This window comes from Chlamydotis macqueenii, chromosome 4, assembly GCF_036417535.1.
Source record: "Chlamydotis macqueenii isolate bChlMac1 chromosome 4, bChlMac1.mat, whole genome shotgun sequence".
NCBI lineage: Eukaryota > Metazoa > Chordata > Aves > Otidiformes > Otididae > Chlamydotis > Chlamydotis macqueenii.
This window is the reverse complement of record NC_141559.1, coordinates 84,465,205-84,485,925: the sequence shown is the minus strand read 5'-3', so window position 1 is coordinate 84,485,925 and position 20,721 is coordinate 84,465,205. Positions and strand designations below refer to the sequence as shown.

At 68.0% G+C, this 20,721-nt stretch overlaps 2 protein-coding genes across 3 annotated transcripts in view; one reads left to right on the top strand and one right to left on the bottom strand.

Annotated features, from left to right (window-relative positions):
• Nucleotides 1-36: 36 nt before the first annotated feature.
• Nucleotides 37-2,674, top strand: LOC147601094 (BCL2/adenovirus E1B 19 kDa protein-interacting protein 3-like). Of its 2 annotated transcripts, none has more exons than XM_086746290.1 (6): nt 37-246; nt 1,170-1,302; nt 1,411-1,540; nt 1,622-1,716; nt 1,873-1,994; nt 2,275-2,674. In XM_086746290.1, the coding sequence occupies exons 1-5, from the start codon at nt 156-158 to the stop codon at nt 1,979-1,981; spliced, it is 558 nt and encodes a 185-aa protein (XP_086602416.1). In that variant the 5' UTR covers nt 37-155; the 3' UTR covers nt 1,982-1,994; nt 2,275-2,674. The 2 variants fall into 2 exon arrangements, with proteins under 2 accessions (XP_086602416.1, XP_086602417.1); XM_086746291.1 differs by having other exon boundaries at nt 50-246; nt 1,845-1,994.
• Nucleotides 2,675-3,000: 326 nt separating this feature from the next.
• LOC147601092 (dedicator of cytokinesis protein 2-like) overlaps nt 3,001-20,721 on the bottom strand; it is a 62,778-nt gene continuing 45,057 nt past the window's right edge. Inside the window, exons 29-53 of the mRNA XM_086747702.1 lie at nt 14,850-14,948; nt 14,485-14,579; nt 13,839-13,917; nt 13,607-13,707; nt 13,349-13,407; nt 12,607-12,755; nt 12,117-12,202; nt 11,422-11,578; nt 11,086-11,126; nt 10,784-10,874; nt 10,583-10,702; nt 9,999-10,088; nt 9,760-9,864; nt 8,323-8,464; nt 8,083-8,164; nt 7,897-7,981; nt 7,556-7,642; nt 6,155-6,331; nt 5,944-6,027; nt 5,689-5,826; nt 5,332-5,417; nt 4,887-5,037; nt 4,459-4,570; nt 3,862-3,995; nt 3,001-3,777 (exon numbers count right to left, since the gene is read on the bottom strand). Coding sequence (XP_086603828.1) covers nt 3,688-3,777; nt 3,862-3,995; nt 4,459-4,570; nt 4,887-5,037; nt 5,332-5,417; nt 5,689-5,826; nt 5,944-6,027; nt 6,155-6,331; nt 7,556-7,642; nt 7,897-7,981; nt 8,083-8,164; nt 8,323-8,464; nt 9,760-9,864; nt 9,999-10,088; nt 10,583-10,702; nt 10,784-10,874; nt 11,086-11,126; nt 11,422-11,578; nt 12,117-12,202; nt 12,607-12,755; nt 13,349-13,407; nt 13,607-13,707; nt 13,839-13,917; nt 14,485-14,579; nt 14,850-14,948 — 2,640 coding nt within the window. The 3' untranslated portion in view covers nt 3,001-3,687. The remainder of the gene's footprint in view (nt 3,778-3,861; nt 3,996-4,458; nt 4,571-4,886; nt 5,038-5,331; nt 5,418-5,688; nt 5,827-5,943; nt 6,028-6,154; nt 6,332-7,555; nt 7,643-7,896; nt 7,982-8,082; nt 8,165-8,322; nt 8,465-9,759; nt 9,865-9,998; nt 10,089-10,582; nt 10,703-10,783; nt 10,875-11,085; nt 11,127-11,421; nt 11,579-12,116; nt 12,203-12,606; nt 12,756-13,348; nt 13,408-13,606; nt 13,708-13,838; nt 13,918-14,484; nt 14,580-14,849; nt 14,949-20,721) is intronic.

The following is a 20,721-nucleotide window of genomic DNA, read 5'->3' as shown; positions in this document are numbered from 1 at the left end:
CGTGCGGATCCGCACGCGCCGCGGCAGCCGCCCGCTCGCTCGCCGCACGTAGGCGCCGCTTAAAGGGGCAACGGGGCGGGGCGGGCGCGGGCCGCAGGGGACGGAGCCGGGGCCCTTTTAAGACGCGGGCCCCCGGTGCCGGTGGTTTTATTTACATGGGGGCTCGCGGGCGTCACGTGACTGGCGGAGCGGCGGGGGCTGAGCGCGGCTGCACCCGCGGGGCCATGGCGTGCGCCGGCGACGACGGTCCGTGGGGCTCCCGGGCGGGCTGGCGGGCACTGGGGGCTCGGGGCGATGCGGGGCCCGGGCGGGCTGGCGGGCACCGGGGGCTCGGGGCGATGCGGGGCCCGGGCGGGCTGGCGGGCACCGGGGGCTCGGGGCGATGGGGGGCCCGGGCGGGCTGGCGGGCACCGGGGGCTCGGGGCGATGCGGGGCCCGGGCGGGCTGGCGGGCACCGGGGGCTCGGGGCGATGGGGGGCCCGGGCGGGCTGGCTGGGGGATCAGGGTCAATGGGGGTCTCGGGTGGGCCGGCGTGCAGTGGGGGGGGATCAGGGTCAATGGGGGTCCCGAGGGTCCTGGGCGGGCTGGTGTGTACCGGCGGATCAGAGTCAATGGGGCTCCCGGGCGGGCTGCCGTGCACCGGCGGGGCGAAGGTCGATGGGGGTCCTGGGCGGGCTGCTGTGACCCAGGCTGTCTGGGTCGGGGATCCCGGGCGGGCTGACATGCACCGGGGAGGGGGTGCACCCCAGGCGGGCTGACATGCGCCGGGGGTCCCGGGTGGGCTGGTGTGTGCCAGGAGGGGTTGGTTCCATGGGGGTCCCAAGTGGGTGGATGTGCACGAGGGGGAGCTGAGTCAATGGGGGTCTCGGACAGGCAGGCTGATGTGCACCCTGGGGGCCGGGGCAGAGAGGATGGGGGTCCCGGGGGAGTGGGGCACTCCAAGGGGCAGCCCAGGGCAGGTAGAGGTGTGCAGGCCGTCCCAGGATGGAGGCTGCACTCGGTGCTCCCGTGGTCCCTGGGCAGTGGTGTGGGATGCACTGGGGACGGCTCCCAGTGGGATGGGGTGAGCCAAGGAGGCCTCTTGGGAAGCGGGGTGCGTTGGTGGGCCCGGGGCAGAGCAGGAGGGTGCTATGGGGGCCAGGCTGGTGCTGGGCTGACAGCCCCCCCAGGCTCCTGGGTGGAGCTGCGGTGTGGCCCAGGGTGCGCGGAGCCCGAGCCCGCGCCCTCGCGTTTCTCATCCTGCCACGCCGACATGGAGCGGATGCTGCTGGAGGCCCAGCTGGAAACGGAGAGCAGTGACGGGTGAGTCCGAGGAGGAGCCCGGGCACCCGGAGTCCTGCCTGGCCAGGGTGGGTGTTGGGGGGCCGAGGGGCAGTGCAGGCTCGGTGACCGAGAGGGTTGTGTTTGCAGTGCCCTGCTCGCGCTGGGCTCCCCGGGCTGGGATGACGACGGAGCGGGCCACGCGAGCGAGCAGCCTGGGAAGAGCGAGCCGCTCCCTCCCCGCAGCCAGCCGCAGCCGGGCTGTCCCCACTCCCGGCAGGTAAGGGAGCTGGCCCCTGTGCTGCGCCCCGTGGCCGCGCTGGCCGTGCCCCTGCTCTTACCTGCCCTACGCTCCTTCTAGCGAGATGCGCCAGAGGAAGCTGAGCAGAGGGAGCGACGCCTGCCAGCATCCCTCGGCTGGGCCTGTGCCCCCCGTCCTCAGCATCTGTCCCCAAAGTAAGGCCCACGTCCCCCACCAGCACGTCCTGCTGTGCTCTGCCCTTGCTGTCTGCTCTGCCCTGCTGTCCCTGTCCCCTCCGGTGTGCTCTTCCCTCGTGCCCTCTTTAACCGTGCACTTTTCCCAGGGAGTTTGCCTTTGTGTGCTCCCCCCAGCCGGTGCTGTGGAGCCTGCAGGGAGGTGCAGTGGGGAGGAAGAAGAGACTTTTCAGTTCAGAGCTGCTGCTGCTCTTCATCCCCTCGCTGCTGCTCAGCCATGTGCTGACGCTGGGACTGGGGTGAGTTTCTGACGGGCCTGCCCTGTGCTGTCGAGTGGCCTTGGCCGGAACCGACGCCTGGGGTGCAGGCAGGGCCAGCCCTGCGCTGCTTGGTGTCTGTGCCGTCTGAGGCTGTCCAAGGCCTCTGGCTGCCCCGAGCCGGGGGGCTGTCCCCATGGGAAGTGGAGGAACGCTCCCGCAGTCAGACTGCTCGTCCTTGGGTCCCCTCCTGCACTACTTCTCCCAGCAGCCATGGTCCTGTCCCCGTGCCAGTGCCTTACAGTCACTCTCTCCAATCCAGGATCTACATTGGGAAGCGGCTGGCGGCCTCCTCAGCAAACCCGCTGTGAAGAGCTGGGCTCGGCGAGAGACAGGTGGCTCCACGGCCCTGCTCCTCCGTTCTGCGTGTGGAGGGAGCCCAGGCGCCAGCGCAGCCCATCTGGCCCCAGACTTCGTGTTTGTGGCACAAGGCGCTGTCTCCCCTTGTCCCTTCTTTAGCCCCGGCCTGGGGAGCTGATCCCACCCTCCCACGTAGACAGGAACCCACTGGCGGCAGCTCCCTGGTGCAGGCAGCTCCTGCCCTCCCCAGCCCTCGGTTACGGGTCCAGGTTCCTCCTCTTTAACACGAGACTGTAACTACGACTCCTGAGCCTGCACCACCGCGTGCGAATAAACAGCCCTGTGCCAGGTCGGGAGGCAGAGCAGCGTGCCCACAGTCATTGCAGCCAGAGCCGGCACAGCCCGGCCAGGGTCAGCAAGGGTGCTGCTCCCCAGCAGCATCGGGTTCCCGCAGGCTTTCCCTGCCGTGGGGCTGCAGGAGGGCGAGTTCCAGCTGTTCTGGGGTGCTGGGCACAGTGCCGGCGTGGTGCCGGCCACGGAAAGGCCCCTGCTTGGGCTGTGTGTGGGCAGGGATAGGTGGTGCTGGGGTGCGTGCGGGGTTTTCAGCCCCACTGCAGGCGCTCAGCTGATGCGTTAGTCCTTTATTGGCCGGCCGTGGCCATGGCCTGCTGCAGCAGCGAGGCAGGGGCTGGAGCACGGCACAGCACCAGCCTGGCACAGGCAGGGCTGCAAAGCCAGACAGCGGCAGGAGAGCTGGCACTGTGCAAAGCACGGCGCTGCCCCGGCCTGCTCGCAGGCTGGGCTGGCTCCCGTGCGGTCACGGTGCCTGGACGGAAGGGTTTGTCCCGGTGCTGCAGGATGGAGGAAGAGCAGGAGGGGAGGGAAGAGCTCAGCGCACGCCGGCAGGGAGCTTGCTTGTCACCGTGCACGTGGCGTGGTCCCCGGGCAGTTCGGGAGGATGGAGGAAAGTCCTCTTCGGCGCAGCGTGGTCATAGTGCTGTGCAGATGGGCGCTCGGCAGAGCTCTGCGGGACAGACATCCTGGCGGGGCTGGTGTCTGCTTCGCCTTGGCAGGCTGCAGAGCGCTGGGGCTGGGAAGCGTCTGGGGCAGGTGGGTCCCAGCCCTGCAGGGTGGCAGCGGCCAGACCTGACCAGACACAGGGTGGTGGTGCCCCGTGCCACCCTGGGCGCAGGGGGAGCCCTGTGGCTGCGTGGGTGCTTCTGGTGTGAATGCTGCAAGAGGCAGGCGAGGCGTGGTCCAGCAGGCACGGGTCAAGCAGGGCCGTTTGTCCAGCAGCCAGCTGGGAGCAGGGCGCCGCATCCCTGTGGGCAGGGGTGGCTGCGAGCAGAAGGTGCAGCTGCGAGCGGGCACCGGGTCAGAGCTGTGAGAGGCGCTTGGACTTCGGTGGCGGAGGCGGTGGCAACTTCAGCCCTTTATTTCCGTCTGCTGTTGGCGACGTGGATACCTGCAAGCAAAGTGGGCAGTTACTGGGGGCGGGGGGCACCGGGGTTGGGGGGCACCAGGGCCAGGGGCCTGGGCCAGGCGCTACCTTCCCTCCGGTTGTGGCGTCGCTCTGCTCCAGGAACGTCTCGTACACCGTGGGGCTGATCTTCCGCGGCAGTGGCGGGGCCTTGCTGGCACTCTTCACGTGGCCACCGAAGCCGGTGGGAGACAGGGACAGCCCTGCGCAGGCAGGGGAGGTGAACTGGGGGCATCGTCCAGCCTGGGGGGCCGTGGGGGCCCTGGGCTGCCAAGGCCAGCTCTCCCACTGCGGGAGCAGGACTGCCCCGGGCGTGGCGTGGGGCACGAGCCCAATCGGGAGGTGGGGTTCATCTCCGTACCGGGACCCAGCGGCACGAGGTCCGGGATTGACAACCCACGCGAGCTGTGTGGGGTCTCCCTGCCTGCTCCTAGCTGCAGGACGTGCCCACACCACTGCAGGGGCAGGGCGAGAGGGTGAGGGTGCCTGTGCTGGGGTGCTGCTACCTGCACTGCTGAGGTGGGGGCACGGCCCAGCTTGTGCACAGGAAGGCTGGATGCTGTTTGGGGCTGTGCGGTGAGGGAAGGTGCCCCCCTTGGGCCATGCCGGAGTGGGGGTGGAGGCGCTGGGAAGGTGCCCTGAGCCGGAAGCCGTGGAGGGGAGTACCTGCAGTGCCAGGCTGGGTGCCGGTGGGGTCTCGGCTTGGCGGGGGCTGTTTCCCGTCGGAGCTGCCCAGGCTGCTCTCGCTCATGTTGCGGGAGAGTCTCCGCTTCTCGTCCTGGGGCACAGAGGGGAGGTTCAGTGCCTCGGGGCGGGGGGGCCAGGCTGCGTTGCAGCACCCACAGCCCTGGGACCACAGGAGCCCCTGGCAGGGTGCGGTGCTCCCCAGCACTCTGCCCGCAGCCCAAAGGCAGCCCCTGCCCAGAGCCCTGGGTCTCCAAGCCTTGTGCCCCACCAGCCTCTGCTCCTGCCCTCCCTGCCCTCAGCCGGCTGCGCCCTGCCGCAGGGGCTGCCAGCAGCCCCCCCAGGGGTCCTGGCTGTGCTGAGGCCTGAGTGGGGAGCTGGGGAGGCACCAGGGCTGTGCTGAGCATCACCTTGGGCTCTGGCAGCTCCGAGATGGACTGGCACAGGTCCTGCCGCCGGTACCCAAAGAAGGTGCTGGAGCGGTTCTCCTTGCGCTCCGTCCTGCGGTCCTCACTCTCAGAGGTGCGAGGGACAGGCTTTGGGGTCAGGGTTGCCTCTGTGCTGTGGAGCAATTGTGGCTGGTGAGGGGTGGCAATGGGAATGGGGAGCAGGGCTACAGGCGGCCAGGAGTGGCCACGATCAGCCAGGCACCAGCACCATCTCTGGCAGGGCTCAGTAGTGGATGCTTAGGGGAGACGAGCCAGCAAGACAAGCACAGGCGGCTCAGGTGACACCGTGGTGGCATGGCAGGATGGAGCCCTGAGATGCATCTGGGCATAAAGGGGCCAGTGGGAGGTGGGTGAGGGCAGTAAGAGGGAGTGGCTTGGGGCCAGTGCCCCCCACCGCAGCACATACCTGTCTCCAGCATGGCTCAGCCGGTCCCACTCAGGTCCCCAGGCCATGGACCGCGGTCGTCCACTCCGCCGGTCCTCAAAGCACACCTGAGAGCACAGGGACCTGAGGGCCAGGGGCCACGAGAGTGCAGAGCATCCCCTCACCTGCTCCTGGTTTTGTGCGGGTACCAGCCACCCTGCGCACTGCTGCCGCCCCACCCAGTCCCCATGCACTGTGCCCCTCACCTGTTGCTGCTGCAGCTGCGGCCCCATCGAGCTGTTCCCTGCTGCCCCAGACCTGCGTTGGCCCGTCCAGGGCCATGCACCGTCCATGCAGCCCTGGCTGTGCCCGCACCGCGCTCGCTGCCCTGGCACTCACCATCTCCCGCACTCCGTACTGGCTCTCCACCTTGGCCCGCAGCTGCACGAAGCACTGCTCCATGCGCTCGTGGAAGGGCCGCAGGTCCTCCGTCACCTTCCGCCCGTGGATCCGGATCCCCTCTGCCAGCAGCGGTGTCTGCAGAAGAGCAGGGATGGGTCTGCCTGGGCTTGTGGGGCTCCCCCAGGACGCGGACACCGGGTGCCCCAGGGCAGCAGTCCCCTCCAGTTGCCAGAGCGATGCTGTGGGCTGTACCTGCCAGGCAATCAGGTCCTTCAGCTTCTCAATGTTCCCCTCGTCCTCAGGGTGCTCCTGAAGGTAGGACTCCCGGAAAAAGGCCTGCAATGACCCCCTCTCAGTCCCGTTGGTTGCTGGCTTGGCTCTGCACAGGCAGGGGATGGCGCGAAGCAGCGCCAGCGCTTGCGGTGTGCACACCGGCCCTGGCGCAGCACCTGCGTGTCCTCACCATCTCGTACTTGGCAAAGCCACCCATGACAGCAGGGTCCACGATGCCGTTGAGCAGCATGGAGAGCGGGTTGACAGGCAGGCTGGGGTCGTTCTCGTGCCGGTTGATCTCGCTCATAATTTTCTCATTGGTTTTCATCATGGTCTCGATGGCGTTTTCCAGGGGGGAGATGATGGTCTGTGCCCGCGGAGGGAGGGAAGGTGAGCAGCCGGCTGACCCCAAGAGCTGCGCAGGCTGGCCGGGTGGTCTCTCCCCGGGCCCGGAGGTGGGCGGCCCCGAGGTTGCACGTCTCACCCCAGGAAGCCCCTCAGACTCCTGGCACCGGCTGCCTGGAACCGAGCCAAAGGCTCACGGGGGAGCACTGGGAGTGCTGGTCCCTGGCTTCGCGCGCAGGCTGCTGGCAGGGTTACTCCTGCAGCACAGAGCCGCAGGGCAGGTGACGGACGTGTGACGGGGCAGCTCAGCGGGCAGCTCATGGGAAATGTTGTCCTGGGGGGCAGCTGTGCAGCAGCAGTGTGCAGGGCCCCAGCGCTGCGGAGATGCATGTGTGGCAGCACTCGTGCAGCCGTACCAGTGCTCTGCAGCACAGCCGACGTGCGGGAGCTCAGCTGGGGCGTTTCACCCCTTCCTGGCTGCAGCAGCTGAAACACCCTGGGCTTTGGCCAGGCACTTCACTCCGACAGAGCCGTGAAGCCCACGTGCAGAGCTGAAGCTCCTCCAGCGCCTCTGCTGTTCCCTGCATGCCGTCCCCTGCTTCCCACGGAGACGTGCATCCCAGTGGGTGACCCACACAAACCAGTCCCTGGCACCAGCCCACAGAGGCTGCTGGCGCCCCGAGTGCCAGGGTAGGGGGTCTCTGTGCCCAGTGTCAGCTCTTGAGGACATGGCCAGGGACAGCGTTCCCACATGGCGCTGGCCCGAGGTCAGCCCTGGAGCCGGGGCAGTGGGCCAAAGGCGATGTCGAAGTGGGGGTGCCCCCTCACTGCTGGGCGAGCGGGGTGGTAGCTGGGCTCTGTGCTCGCAGGGGGAAGGGGGCCGGGCAGAGGGTGCAGGTCGGAGCTGGGTCTGCTCTGCTGCAGGCGCTGTCCTGGGCCATGCACCCGAGGGACCACCATGGGGGCACAGGCGCGGGCTGGGAGTCGCGAGGTTTGGGGGCTCGAGCGCTGGGTGGGCTGGAGCAGGGCTGCACCAAGAGCAGAGACCGATGGGCCTGGGGTCCGAGGCAGGGGCTCAGCCGGGCAGCGGGTGGGACGCGCTCCCCACACCCTGGCTTCAGCCACTCGCACGTGGGAAGCCTGGAAGGCGCCGGGGCAGCGCGCCCACCTGCATCTGGGGTTTGTGGTGCTGTGTGGGGAAGGGATGCCCTGGGAGACCCCCGCTCCCCCCACACCCCCTCCTCACCGTGGTGGTGGAGGTCACCGCAAACCAGCGCAGGATGCCAGGCAGGGGGTAGGCTGTTACAAACGTTGTCCGCTCAATCCACATGTTCTGTGGGAAGGGCAGCAGTCATCCACCGCCCTGCTCCGCATCGCCCTGGGACACCCCCGGCTGCCCCGTGGCGCGGGGGCTCTAACCTCCCCTTCCCATGGGCACAGGATCACCACCTTCCTCATCCCAGGGCTGGGGGAGCACTCATCTCTCCTGTATCCCCCTCCCCCTGGACACCTGGCTCCTCACACACCCCCTCCAGCTCTCCCCATCCCTCCCAGCCGGGGGTCCCAGTAGCCCCCACCAGCACTCACTGCAAATTCATTGTCTGGGTCCTTTGGGCCTTTCTTGAAGGGCCGCGAGTAGCTGAACTTCTGGACGTGGTTGGCTTTATAGAAACTGTGGGGCAGGGAAGGGGCAGAGGATGGGAGAGACCCCCTCTCGCGCCCCATCCCTTGCGGAGCAGAGCGGGCGCATCCCCTCCATGCCGCGGCACTCACTTGGTGATCTGCTCCGGGATGCTCCGGTCCTTGAACCGGACCTTGGCTTCCTCCACCGGCTGCACGGTGAAACACTGGATATCTGCGGGAGTGAAGGACCATGGGCACGCAGCGTGGGGGACGGGGGCTGGGGGGAGAGGGGCCCCGGGGCTGCACGGGGAGGCGCTGCGGGACCCACGCGGGGGGCTATGGGACAGGGAGCGAGCCACCCCCAGCCCTGTCCCCACGCTTGGAGGATACACTGGCCCAGGGAGCCGGTGATGTCCTGGCCAGGGGGAGACGTGCTCTTCAGCTTCTCGGCGTTGGGGAAGGGGCTCAGCAGCCGCATCTCAAAGTCCTCCCGGCGCTCATACTCCTTGCCCCGGTAAATGAAGACCTTGTTCTGTGGGGAGGAAGATGCCAGCTTGTCCCAGCATGCTGCAGAGCGGGGCTGTGGAGCCCTCGGCCGCGTGCTGCAGCGAGCCCCGGTGCACTTGGGGTGCAGGCACCGACGAGGCCGAGCCCCCAACCGAGCAGGAGACCCCCCCTCTCGAAAAAAATGTTTCTCCAAACCAGCAACTGGAGGAAAAGGACTTAAAGGGCGGGCTGGCTCGGACAGCTGGGGCTCTGGAGTGAAGGTCTCTGGGCGGGCACGCAGCGACGGGGCTCTGTGGTCGACGGGGACAGAAACCACCCAGGGACAGCAAGGAGCCCTTGAAACCCGCCGTGACCGCTGTGGACGTGATGGCGCCCATGCTGTGGCAGTAACAGCGGGGTAGGGGAGTAAGGCTGAACGCTCGATGGGAGCAGCACACCAAGCATGCCAACTCCAGCAGATTAAAACGTGGGGAACGCAATGGGGGTGAATGGGGGCGAAGCACTTTGCTCTCGTTGGGAAGACGAGCCCTGCTCTTGCGGGTGGATGCCAGGAGCGCGTTTGCCAGCACAGGAAAAGGGAGAGGTGCTGAGAAGACCCTGCCCACAGCCCTGCCCTGCCGGCACAAGGAGACGGCGGCGGGGAGAGGGGCGGCGGGGCTCCCGCAGAGACCCCAGAGGTACCCAGATCTGCTCGTGAACAGCACCGTTAGCACAGACCCATCTCGGCACCGCGACACACGCGTGTCCCTCCACTCTCGACATGACACCGTGCAGACACAGGTGTCTGTGCTGGAGCCACCACTCTGCCGGCGCTGCCGGAGGGTCCCCGGGAAGGTCACAGGGGCCTGGAGGAGCCACGGCTCCCCACCTGCTGCTGAGGCTGTGGCTTTCTGCTTGCAGCCGAGATCCTGTTCCGACCCTTGCAAGTCCTCGTCTCAAAGGCAGCGTGCCCGAAGAGCCTGGGCTCGCAGACGCCGTGCTGCACCCCGCAGCAAGCCGGGGCCACGCTGTCTCCCCACAGGTGCCAAGCCTGCGCCCTGCTCACCCCATCTCTGGGGACACCCTTGTTCCAGGGACCCAGTGGTGCTGCCAGACCTCCTCCCGCTCTCCCAGGTGGGGCTGGCCTGGCTGGAGCACTTGGCCCAGGAGACCTGGTTGTCACCCCCACCCCGGAGAGGAGCCCCATCCCGCGGGCGTGGGGACGCCGCCGGTGCTCAGCTCACGGGGTGCCACCCTGAGACGGTCGCGCCGTGAGGCTCAGCCTGGCACAGCACTGGCTGCTGGCATGGCGCTGGCCCCGGGCACCCGGGAGCTGCTTACCCGGAGGAAGGTGGGGAAGCCTTGCCCATAGTAGCCCACAGCGAAGTAGTCCGGGCTGGGCCGCAGCACCTTCAGGATCTTCTCGTAGAACTTGGCTTCCCGCTGCTGCAGGGGAAGAGGGGCAGGAGCGGGGATGGGATGGGGCCCCGCTGTGGGACAGGAGCCCTGTGGACCCCTCAACCTCCCCACGGCTCGTGGCGCCCGCTGGCAGCTGGCCCCCAGCCCCGCCAGGCACTCACCAAGATGTCACTCAGCATTTCGTAGTCAAAGACTTCGCTCTCGTACTGCTCTGCCAGCTCCTTACAGATGTGGATGGCCTCTTCCCACATCTGCACAGGATGGGAGCAGGGCAGGGGCCCCACAGTCTGAGGTCAGCTAGGGCGCAGGGGAAACTGGGGGCTTCCAGAGGAGACCAGCCCCTCCTGGGGGGGCACCCGCACCCCTGCTCCCCAGTGAGGAGGGGAGGGCTCTCCCCGTGCCAGCTGGTGGTCCGGCTTGGTGCTGGTGGGCTGCAGCAGGACATGGCTTCCTGCTGTCTCCAGCAACTGAGCCCCTCTCCTGGGGTGTCCCAGCTGCCAGCCCCCAGCTGGGATGGGACGGAGGAAGGAGAGCAGGTGGCCGTGGGGTGAACCGCCCAACCCAGGCTCGCTGCAGGGCAGCTCCAGCCCCACCACACCAATGGGGTGGGCAGGTGGGCCGCGTGGAGTCTGGGGGCTTGCAGCAGGAGGCAGCGGTGGATGGGAGCCCGGCTTGCCCTGGGACGCCCAGCTCCCGCCAGCCGGCCAGGGCGAGGGGGGCTGCCGGGGCGCGCGGCCGCGCTCACCTTGCCCTGGTCGAAGTAGTCGATGATCTGGTTGTACAGAGCCTCCTTCAGCTGGCGCTGGGTGTGCAGGCTGGGGCTGTGCAAGCCCTGCATGGGGGCTGCGTTTGCCTCGTCCGACCACTGCGCAGAGGCCGTGACAGCCCGTCACGCCGAGCCCTTGAGCCCTGGCCGGGCGACCCCCGCAGCCCCCCCGCGCCTCACCTTGAGGAGCCGGGCATGCAGCAGCAGGGTGTAGGCTCCCTCCGTGTAGTTCTCGTAGCTGATGTGCAGGTCCTTCAGCTTGTACAGGTACCTGGGAGCAAGGGTACCGTGTGCGGGGCGCGACAGCCAGCGCAGCCCGGGCTCTGGCCACGTTCCTCCACGGGGCAGCATCCCCTCTGCCCTGCGCCTCGGGCCGCTCCGCCATCCCACGTGCCGGGGGCCGGGGCGGCAGGGGCCGGGCAGCTCGGGGCCTGGGACCCCTCATCCCGAGGTGACACTGGTGTCCCTGACGCCACACTCACCTGATGTACATGGCCTGGCGGTCGATCTCCTTGTAGAAGTTCTGGGGAAGAGCAGACGAGGCTGTTTTGAGTGGCACCGGGAGGGGGCACATGCCGCAGCCCCCCACACTCCCACACCTTGCTGGGGGTCACGGTGGTGCTGAGAATGTCCCCACACAGCGACTGGGCTGCCCTCGGCAGCGGGGCGCTGCACGGTGCCTCCCAGCAAGCCCCCCCGGGGGACACCGCGTCTGGCACCGAGCGCACCCCATCTCTGCTGTGCGGGAGCACTGCAGCCCCAGGGGGAGACACGGGGCCGAGCCCTGGGGGAGTGGGGGGCACGGGGCAAGTGCCCACCAGGAGGTTGACGGTGCAGCTCATGCTGTAGGTTTTGTTCTCGTCGTTCATAACAGCCCGGTAGTCGAGGAGCCGCTCCAGGAGCCCGGTCACCAGCGCGACGAAGTTCTCCCCAGGCTTGGCCAGCTCAGGGTGTCCCATGCAGCAGCTGAGCAGGCTGGGGAGGAGAGGAGGCAGCAGGTCACTGCATGCCCAGCTCCGCAGCGCTGCCACCACCACCCCAGCTCTGCTCTCTCAAGGGGCCTGGAGCTGTCGGGGCCAGGTGCCCCAGCAAGGGACAAAAAGCAACACCCAATCTGCAGCGAGACAGAGCGAGCCCCGTGCCGACCCCGCCAGGTACACCAGGGATGGGGGAGAGACCCAACAGCTCCAGCCACCCTGCACGCAAATCTGTGACGGGCGCCACGAGGCAAGAGCAAAGCTGGGGCAGGGCAGGGGCATCGCCCGGGGCAGGGGCACGGGGACGGACAGGGGCATCGCCCCGGGCAGGCAGGGGCAGGCTGGCTGGGCAGCTGCAGTGCGCAAGGAGGACACGATGCTGCCCATCCTCTCCTCAGGCCCCGCTCCCCGGCTCTGGGTCAGAGCCCAGCATGCGGAGGAGCGCGATGGCCGAGATTCAGCTCGGGCAGGAGCCCGGCAGACAGCAAAGGGCTGTGCCCTGGGGAGAGGTGGTGGGGATGTCGCTGCACACTCACATGCTCTCAAAAAGCTGCTTGTACTGCTCGTCCCCCCGGCCGCCCTCCACCTCGCTGTCCAGCTTGCGCAGGATCTCATCCTCAAACTACGGAGACGCATGCGAAGGGGTGCTGAGCTTGGCCCCCGGCTGCCGCAGCCCCTGGGACGCGAGGCCGCAGTGCTGGGGCGGGAGGGGCTGCGGGGCCTGGAGCCCGCTTGGGCCCCCAAACAGCCCCCAGGCTTGGCTACTGCTGCCCCTTTCCCCAGGGCTACCCAGCACAGACGGGTCCCTGTCCCCGTCCCCTGTCCCTGCGGCTCCTCGTGTCCCTGCCAGCTCCCCCATCCCTGTCCCTCGTCCCTCCCTCCTGCAGCCCCACATCCCAGGATGAGACGCAGGGGGCTGAGCATCGCCTCCACCCACCCCAACAGGGACAGTACAGCCCGGGTGAGGAGCAGGATGCGGCCGTGGTGGCCTCCTGCCGCGGCCCAGCCGCAGCCCTGGGCACTCACCCGACTGAAGCTCTTGGTCAGCTGGTACTCGCAGAGCATCATGTCGAAGAAGATGGGGATGGTGGACTTGCGCAGCTCCAGCTCCGGCACGAGCGTCATCTCCAGGATGGGGCCCACCATACCCGGGATGAACTCGATCTTGCGATTGCCTGGGGAGCGCAAGGGGGGCTGGGGACCCAGACTCGTGCAGCCTGCTCCCCGGGGCCAGCCCTGGCCTGGGCCCCATGGCTGGGAACAGGCGGCAGCACATGGAGCAGGGGGAGAGCAGTGCCAGGAGATGTGCTCGCCCAGGGCAGGCAGCCGCAGCGCAGCCGGGGAATCCTGGGGGCAGCCAACGCTGCATGGCCAGGACAGCACAGCAAACGCTCGGCTGAGGGACCGTCAGCTGGGGCCGTGCTGCTGTCCTGGAGCCCTTGCCAAGGTGCACATCCCATGGGCTCACGTATCCCAGACTGCACATCCCGTGCCATCCCACAGGTCACACATCCCACGGGCTCACATATCCCAGACTGCACAGCCCGTGCCATCCCATAGGTTGCACATCCCATGGGCTCACTCGTCCCCCAGGCTCGCACGCCTGCAGACTCACACAGGCTCACGCAGCCTGCTCACACCTGCAGGCTTCCATGCCCCGTATCGGCAGCATCCCGCTCCCCTGCACCCATTCTGGGGACAGTGCTGACACACACCAGCCTGCAGAGACTTGCCAAGCCTCCTCATGGCCGGCCACACCGTGGCTCACCTAGGTTGTACCACATGTCCCGAATGGAAGCGCCGATTGTGGCTCTCATGTCCCCGTACCTGCCAAGACGGACGTCGGTTAGCATCGCTCCGCAGCCCGGGGCGCTGAGTCCAGGCCAGGGGCCCGAGCACAGCCAGACCGGCTCATCCTGAAACGCCTGACCGCACGGCGTGGCAGCAGGCTGGGGCCAGAACCTGAAGCAGAACTTGGCCCCGAGGTGCCAGGCTGGGGAGGCCAGCGAAGGCGAGAGTGACTCACTTGGCCAGGATGCTGTTGCGCTTGGCCTGGGAGAAGTTTTCCAGCTGCAGGGAGTCCTGGGTGAGGAAAGCCACGGCCAGGTGGAAGTAGTTGTTCCACAGCTGCAGTGAAAAAACGGGGGCGAATGCCAGGCTCGGGTTCTGGGGGGCAGGCGGCACGGCGCCTCGCCCACAGCAGCAAGGGCTGGGCTGGGTCCCCTCCCGGCCCCCCAGCCCCGGCCGCACCCACTTACCTGCAGCTCGAAGCTGCTGTCACTCAGGAACACTTCCGTCAAGGTCGTAGCGAAGTGGTTGATGGCGCGCAGGAACTCCCTGCGGGGCGCGCGGCAGTGGGGCACTGAGCGCAGGGCGGCCACGCTGCCCACCCACCCGCGGCAGCGTGAGCGGCAGTGGGGGAGAGCGGGGCTGGCCTCACAGGGGGCCCGTGCCCACCCCCACACTCCATCCCGTCCTTTCTGCCTGCGGCGGTGCAGCCGGATGCTGCACGGGGGCACCAGTCCTGTGCGCCCCATGTCCCCGCTGTGCGCGGACCCCCCCAGGGTGGGAGGGGTGGGGTGTCTGGCATCAGCTTCCCACCCCCTCGGGAGCCCCCCAAGCACACGGCTGGGGCTGCAGGGAGCAGCTCTGCCACCCGGCTCCCAGACAGGACCAGCCTGTCCCGGGACAGAGCAGGGAGCATCCAGAGCTGCCCTGAGCCAGCCTGAGCATGGACCCAGAGCTGCTCCAGGAGGATTTGGCGGGGGGGAAGCTAGCCCTCACCCGCCCAGCACAGCCGCGCTGCAGCGCCTGCAAGCCCTCTGCCCCAGCCCCAGCACCTCCAGTTCTCACACCCGGCCCCAATGGCTGCCCCCAAGTCCCCGCCAGCCTGGCGGTCCTCACCGGTTCTGCACCATGTTCATCACCATCCAGTCGGAGGGGTACACCGTCTTGCCAATCAGATCCTTGAAGAGGATGAAGGTCTCCATGAGGAAGTCCTGCCAGGGAGGAGGAGATGCCAGGGGTGATGCTGTGCTGAGCACCGGGGCTAGGAGAAACCCTTGCCACCCAACAGCGAAAGCTTCAGCTCCGTGGAGTGGGGAAGCGGACTGTGCTGGGGGACAGGGCCGGTGGCACCAGCGCTGGGTGCCCAGGTGCAGGCAGGGCACTGGGACTCGCAGAGGTGCCCCTGCCGAGATGCTGAGCGGAGAGGCAGGGAGATACCGGTGATGGAGGACCCACATCCCGCGGCGCGGGGCAGCACTCACCATCAGCTCGGACCGGGCCGGGAACGCCTTGATGTAGGAGCTGTAGTGGTCCTTGTCCATCTGGCTCAGGATGGCGGCCATGCAGGCCACATAGTGACTCTGGGGGAGAGGGGCTGCTCAGGACCGCCGAGGCCCTGCGGCTGGCACCATGGGGTGCGCTGGGGATGAGGGGGGCCCCATTCACCCAACACCGTGGGATGCGCTGGGGCCCCGTGCACCCACCCGTGCTCCTCCAGCCGGTCTGTACCCCGCAGCCCCTTGCCCTCTGCCTGCTGGAATCCCCTCCTCCCCGGCTCACCAAACCCCTCTTCCTGCCCCCCTCGGTGGGCTTCCAGCCAGCCCGTCCTCTCCCAGTCCTGCGCATCCTGCTCCAGGCGTGGGAGAGCTCTGACATCTGCCACAGCGCTGGGCAGGATGCAGACGTGACTATGTAGCGTATCTGCTGCAGCATACACCTGCTGTTTTTAAGGTCATTTAAGGCAATAGGTGGATGCCTTACGGCGAGCAGCTTCTCTCTGGAGGCCAATGTGTCTAGACTGCCTCTAGCAAAGGGGCCCAAACGGAGCCCCTAACTCCACTCCTGTTCCGGGTGCTCACAGCCTCGCCGTTGCCGTAAGACAAGCAGCACGACAGTGGTGCAGGGCAGCCAGGATGCCGGTCTCCGCACCAGGAGAAGGGCTGCGCCTGATCTCCAAATTGTGCTCAGCTGAAACGAGAGGTGCAGGTGGCAGGGGCAACACCTGCCTGCTGCTCACCACTGTGTTTCATCTTCCCTTTAGCTAACCAGTGCAACGTTTTATTGGTGATACTTCTAACACAGATGAGCCTGCAATAGACTTGCTCTGGGGACAAAGGTTATGGAAAACTCCTCGGGGCACGGATCAGCTACTGCAGCCCCAGAGCCGGCGGGGTCAGGGCTCGGGTCACTGGACAGGGCTGTTGCTCAGTTGCCAGGATCCTCTCGAGCTCTGCCCATTCAGCTCTGCTCGGTCAGAGCCCAGAGACGCTTTAAAGCACTATTTCCCTGAGGGACGGCTGCTGCCGGGCAGAAAGGACAGTCTCCAGTCAGGCAGTTTGCAAGGGGACACCACCACAGCTGCGCCCGGGTCCATGCAAAGCAGCTCCAAGACGCAATGTGACATTCAGGAGTCTGTATCCCGGGAGCAGCCCCACACTCAACATCACCTGGGATGCACAGCCCCGGTCCAGCCCCCAGAGCCCAGCAGAGTTGGCGTGGGAAAAGCCGGCTTGTCTCAGCATCAACCGCCATCACATGGGTGCCATCACCCCACACGCCACCACCTGAGCCGCATGCACCAGGGAAAACACACAAACAAACCAAGCACCCTCGGAAGCACCGTGGTGTGCCCGGGACAGGCAGAGCCCAGCGCTGGCCAGGTCACTCCAGCGTGGTGAGAAGCCCTGCGCGGCCACGGTGAGGGAGGGCGAACTGTGCCCCATGGCCGATCCCAGGCCTTTTAGCGTCAAAGCGAAGCCACAGCCCTGAGGCTTCATGCTGAACACTGCCACGCAGCAGGGCCAGCAGCACCCGCACGCAGGGAGGCCACACCAGCCGGCAGCGATCCTGCAGATGCCCAGGTCGCGGCTGGCCACGGCTGCCTGCACAACTCTGAGTGAGCACAACTTGCCCACAAAGCTGGGGGCGAGTCCCTCCCGACTCCGCAGCACAGCCTGCTCCCAGGGCTTGGCTCCGGGGCAGGGGATGCCCTGCTTGCAAGGCAGCAAGCACCAAGTGCTGGCGAAGTGGGGAAAGAGCTACGAATCTGCCTGTGTTCCATGAGCACCCGTGTGCACGATGCCACAGAACCCCGGTCTCAGGAGAGCCCCCGTGGTGGGTGCTGGGGTCGCCTTCCACGCTGGCAAAGCCCAGCTATGCAGCCATGCTGCTCACCGGGGCTCAGCAGGAGCCACCGAGGTTCTGGGGGGCCACTTCTCACGGCCCAGCCTGGGGTGGGCATCACCCACCATCACCGCAGAGAGAAGTGCTGTGTGACAAGCACAGCCCCGTGGGGAGCGTGGGGCAAGGCAGGAAGGCCACGGGATGAAACTTCGCGGCAAGCCAGTCTGTTCAGGGATTTGATGAGATTAGTTCAGTCGTGTGGAAACAGCTGCTCTGGCGGCTGCTGGAGGGAGGTTCAGGTGAGCTCCCTGCACCGCCGGCCACACGCCTTCAAGGGAAACCGCACGTACATCCCAATTGCACAGGCCACACCGACGGGCACTGCCACACACATGGATGTGGCTTGTTCCATGGATGGCACGCGTGTGGGGAACTGGCCCAGGTGTAGCCCGGCACGGCAAACGGCCCACAAACGGACTGGATGCTCACAGACACCGACGGCCCCCGGCAGCATCCACCCGAGCCACAGTCCCATCGCCCCGCACCTCCCGCAGCCGCCGCACCAGCCCCACGGCAAAGCGCGGCTTTCCCCGCTGCCCGCGGCTGCTCCGCCTGCCGCCGCAGCCCGGCCCCGCCGCTGCTCCTGGGCTGGGGGGCCGGGATGGCGGGGCATGGCAGGGGATGGGCCCCACGACGTGCCCGGCCCCGAGCACCGGACCGGCCACGGCTCCTGCACGCCCGCCCCGCGCCGGGCGCTGCCCAGAGCCTCGGTGCCCCGGGTCCCGGTCCCGGTCTCGGTCTCTGCCTCCGCCCGGGCCCGGGCCCGAGCCCGAGCCCCGGCTCGGTCCGGCTCTGCCCTTCCCGGGGCCCGCGGGGCCGGAGCTGGAGCGCGGGGTGTGGGACGCGAGGCCCCGGGAGCGCAGTCACTGAGCGGGAGGCTGCGGCTACCAGGGCCCCGGGGCACCGTGCCGGCACTCCGCGCCCCGCCGCTCCGGCTCCGCCCCGGCCCCGCCCCCGCCAGCTCCGCCCCGGTACCGGCGAGCTCGCGCGGCTCCGCCCCGCCGTGCCCCGCGCCCGCCGCTGCTCGACCCACGCCGCCGCCGCTGCCGAGCACCAGGTACCGGACGGGCTGGGGAGCGGGGCCCCGACCGGCGGGGCGGGGTGAGGCGGCGGCCGGGCCGGGCTCTGCGGGCATCGGCCCTCCTGCGCCGGGAACGCCGAGGCGGCGGCTGCCGGGCCGGCACCGGGACCCGGACCCGGGCGGGGCAGGGGGACCTGGGGGCGCGGGGCGAGGCGGGGACCCCGCAGCCGGGAGCCGCGGAGCCCCGAAACCGGGACCCCGGGGGCGCCGGGAGCGGTAGGGGCGCCCGCGGCCGGGAGCCGGGCGGGGCGGGCGTGGGGAGGGTCCCCGATGCCCCTTCCTCCGGGCGCCGGTGCGCGGTGCCCAGCCCCGAGCGGCCTCGGCCGCCCCCGCGGTGCCGGGGGTCGCAGCGCTCCCCGGGTCCTCGCCTGCCCGGCCCCGCCGCCGAGCGGGAGCTGCCCGGGGAAGCGCGGGAGGCACGGGGCCGCTGGCTCCCCGCACCCGCGTGGCTGATGGCACTCCGCACCCCGCACTTGGCACCCCGCACCGAGCGAGCCGCTGGCTGCCGTGGCAGGGGGCTCTGGGGGACACGGCCATGTTGGGGGCGGTGGCGGGCAGCCGAGGGAGGTAAGAGGGGCCGAAGCCCCAGCGCTGCAGCCCCGCTGTGCCACCCCGGCCCGTGGCACCTCTGCTCGCCGAGCGGCTCGGTGCGGGAGCTGCGCTCCGGGAGCAGCCTGCCTCGCTCAGCCCGGCTGGCCGCCGCTCTGCTCCCCCTCGTCAGGAGACGCGTCCATCAGCCGGGGCTGTGTCTGCTTGACACACGCACACGCGTGATCCCAGGGATGTCACTTTCTGTACCGCACGCCGCGCTGACGCGGGCCGAGGGTACGGCTGCTGGCGCTGGAGGCATTCAGCCCACGTTGCTCCCAGCAGTTCCCAGCGCCGCGCTCTGCGTTCGAGGCCTTTGTGCGGCCGGTGGGGCTTTGGCAGGCGCCGAGGCGGGAGCGGGGCTGGGTGCAGCCTCGGCTGCTCCCCGTGAAATAGGAAGGCGCAGCTTTCAGGGCTGCTCCAGCCCCTGTCCTCCCCGCGGGAGCTCACGCAAAACCCAGTTACAGCCGCGGCTCCTCAGGGAAGCGCGGGGGGAGCCCGGAGGTCTCCATGGAGCCGTTTTTCTGTTCGGAGCGCGAGGTGGACGCGTCTGAGTAATCGCCGGGACCCGGGCTTAGCCGGCGTGTGCCCGCCCGGGGACGGCGAGCGCCGGCCGGGCTGCCTGCCTGCTCTCCGGGCCGCTCAGCGCTCCGCGCCGGCTTGCGGCTCCCGGTGCCCCCGTCACCTCCCGGGGGCACGGCAGCGAGCCCCTTGGGACAGTCACGGCGGCAGGGGACGCTGGCACCGGCCGCGCTCCCTCCCCGCTGGTGCTGCCCGAGCAGAGCTGGGCTGAGGCCGGATCCCGCTGTCCTTTCCCAGCACGTTTCCTCTCTGCGGGAAGCGTTCCGTCCTTCCAGTGCGCGCGGAGGAGTGGAGTGGATTTAAACGCGGAAGCTCCTTTAGACGGAGGTTATCTTCTTTATGAATTATAATTATTATAATTATTTAATAGTATGGTAGCATCCAGAGGCCACAAACAATTAGTGCGTCTATTCCCTTTTATAGTAACAACAGTATTTCAGTCCTAACTGCTGCTTCTGGACAGGGTCTCTCTCGTATTTTGGAGATGGTCGATATCATCCTGGCTGTTCGGTGGGTGGGGAAACCGAGGCACACAGCAAAGACAGACACTTGCTAATTCCTAAATTCCCCGGGTAGCCAGTGTTGTCTAAAGCACATAAAGCTAAAGGGGGGCTGGCTGCTAGATGGCATTGGAAATCCACTTAAAGGCAGGAATTTGTATTCTGAAACGCCGTTCTCCCTATCGGTGCTGGGAGGCTGCAGCCGCAGAGGCCTCCGCGCTGGCTGCCAGGACCGCGGCCGGCGAGCACCGGCAGGATGAGGGGGCTGTGCGATGGGGGCGGACGAGGCTAGCCGGGGGGGCACGGCCGGTGCCCCCCGGGGCCCAGCCCTCAGGAGTCTGGACTAGCACACACAGGGTCAACTGGGATGCTGCGGTCGCCTCTGTGAACTACAGGGCAGTGGAGCCTTTCCAGCTTTTTCCAGAAGTGTGCTTTGTGGACAGCTTGTGGCTTTCTAATAAGATTTCTGGCGTGCAAAGAAGCACACGGAGTCCCAGTCTGTCAGGGCTCCCCAGCCCGGCCAGCTGCTCCACTGGCTGGTTTGGCTCCAGAGGGGTGCCCGAGCACCCTTCTCCGAGCGGTGAGGTGTTCCTCCCCAGGAGTGCGTGGAGCTGCAGCAGGCCCTGTGATGAGCTGCATCTCCCAAGGCTGGAAGTCTTTGGGCCGTGTCCTACTTCCCTTGTCCTGTCGTCACCGCAGGAACAGCCCGCAGCAGCGGTGCCGGCAGAGCCCACATGCTCCGGTGCTGGGCACCAGCCGAACTTTCCCACTGCGTCTCTGTGCCAGGTGTTCTCCTGCACCCATGCAGCCGCGCAGCGTCTCTGGAGCTTGGAGGAAGGTGATATTGCCCACGCCGTGTTCGCTGGGAAGGAAGCAGCCAAGCAGGGCGTTCTCTTCCTCCCGCGGCGGTCTCCTCCAGGAAAGGTGCTGAACCGTGGTGCCCAGCAGCAGCTGCAGGCTGCGAGGACGCTCACCTGCTCTTCTGCGGAGGCAGCTGAGGGAAGACTTGGGACAGGAAACAAACTGCTCCTGGCTTCATCCCGCTCCGTACAGGCTGTGTGCCACGGTCTGCCCGTGTTCCCCTGCGCAGGTCACCCGACTCGTCTTGTCTCATTTAAATGGTGATAGCGGTGCTCCTCTGCCTGGCAGAGGGAGGTGGGGAAGCAAGAGGGGAGCAGCGAGAACAGAGACACTACTGTC

What these genes read in the sequence shown, in the direction of transcription:
- LOC147601094 (XM_086746291.1), top strand. Translation starts at nt 156, where the DNA reads ATGGGGGCTCGCGGGCGTCACGTGACTGGCGGAGCGGCGGGGGCTGAG. An exon ending in GCTGTCCCCACTCCCGGCAG is followed by an intron (nt 1,541 to 1,621) that starts GTAAGGGAGCTG and finishes CGCTCCTTCTAG; the next exon opens with CGAGATGCGCCAGAGGAAGC. An exon ending in GTGCTGACGCTGGGACTGGG is followed by an intron (nt 1,995 to 2,274) that starts GTGAGTTTCTGA and finishes TCTCCAATCCAG; the next exon opens with GATCTACATTGGGAAGCGGC.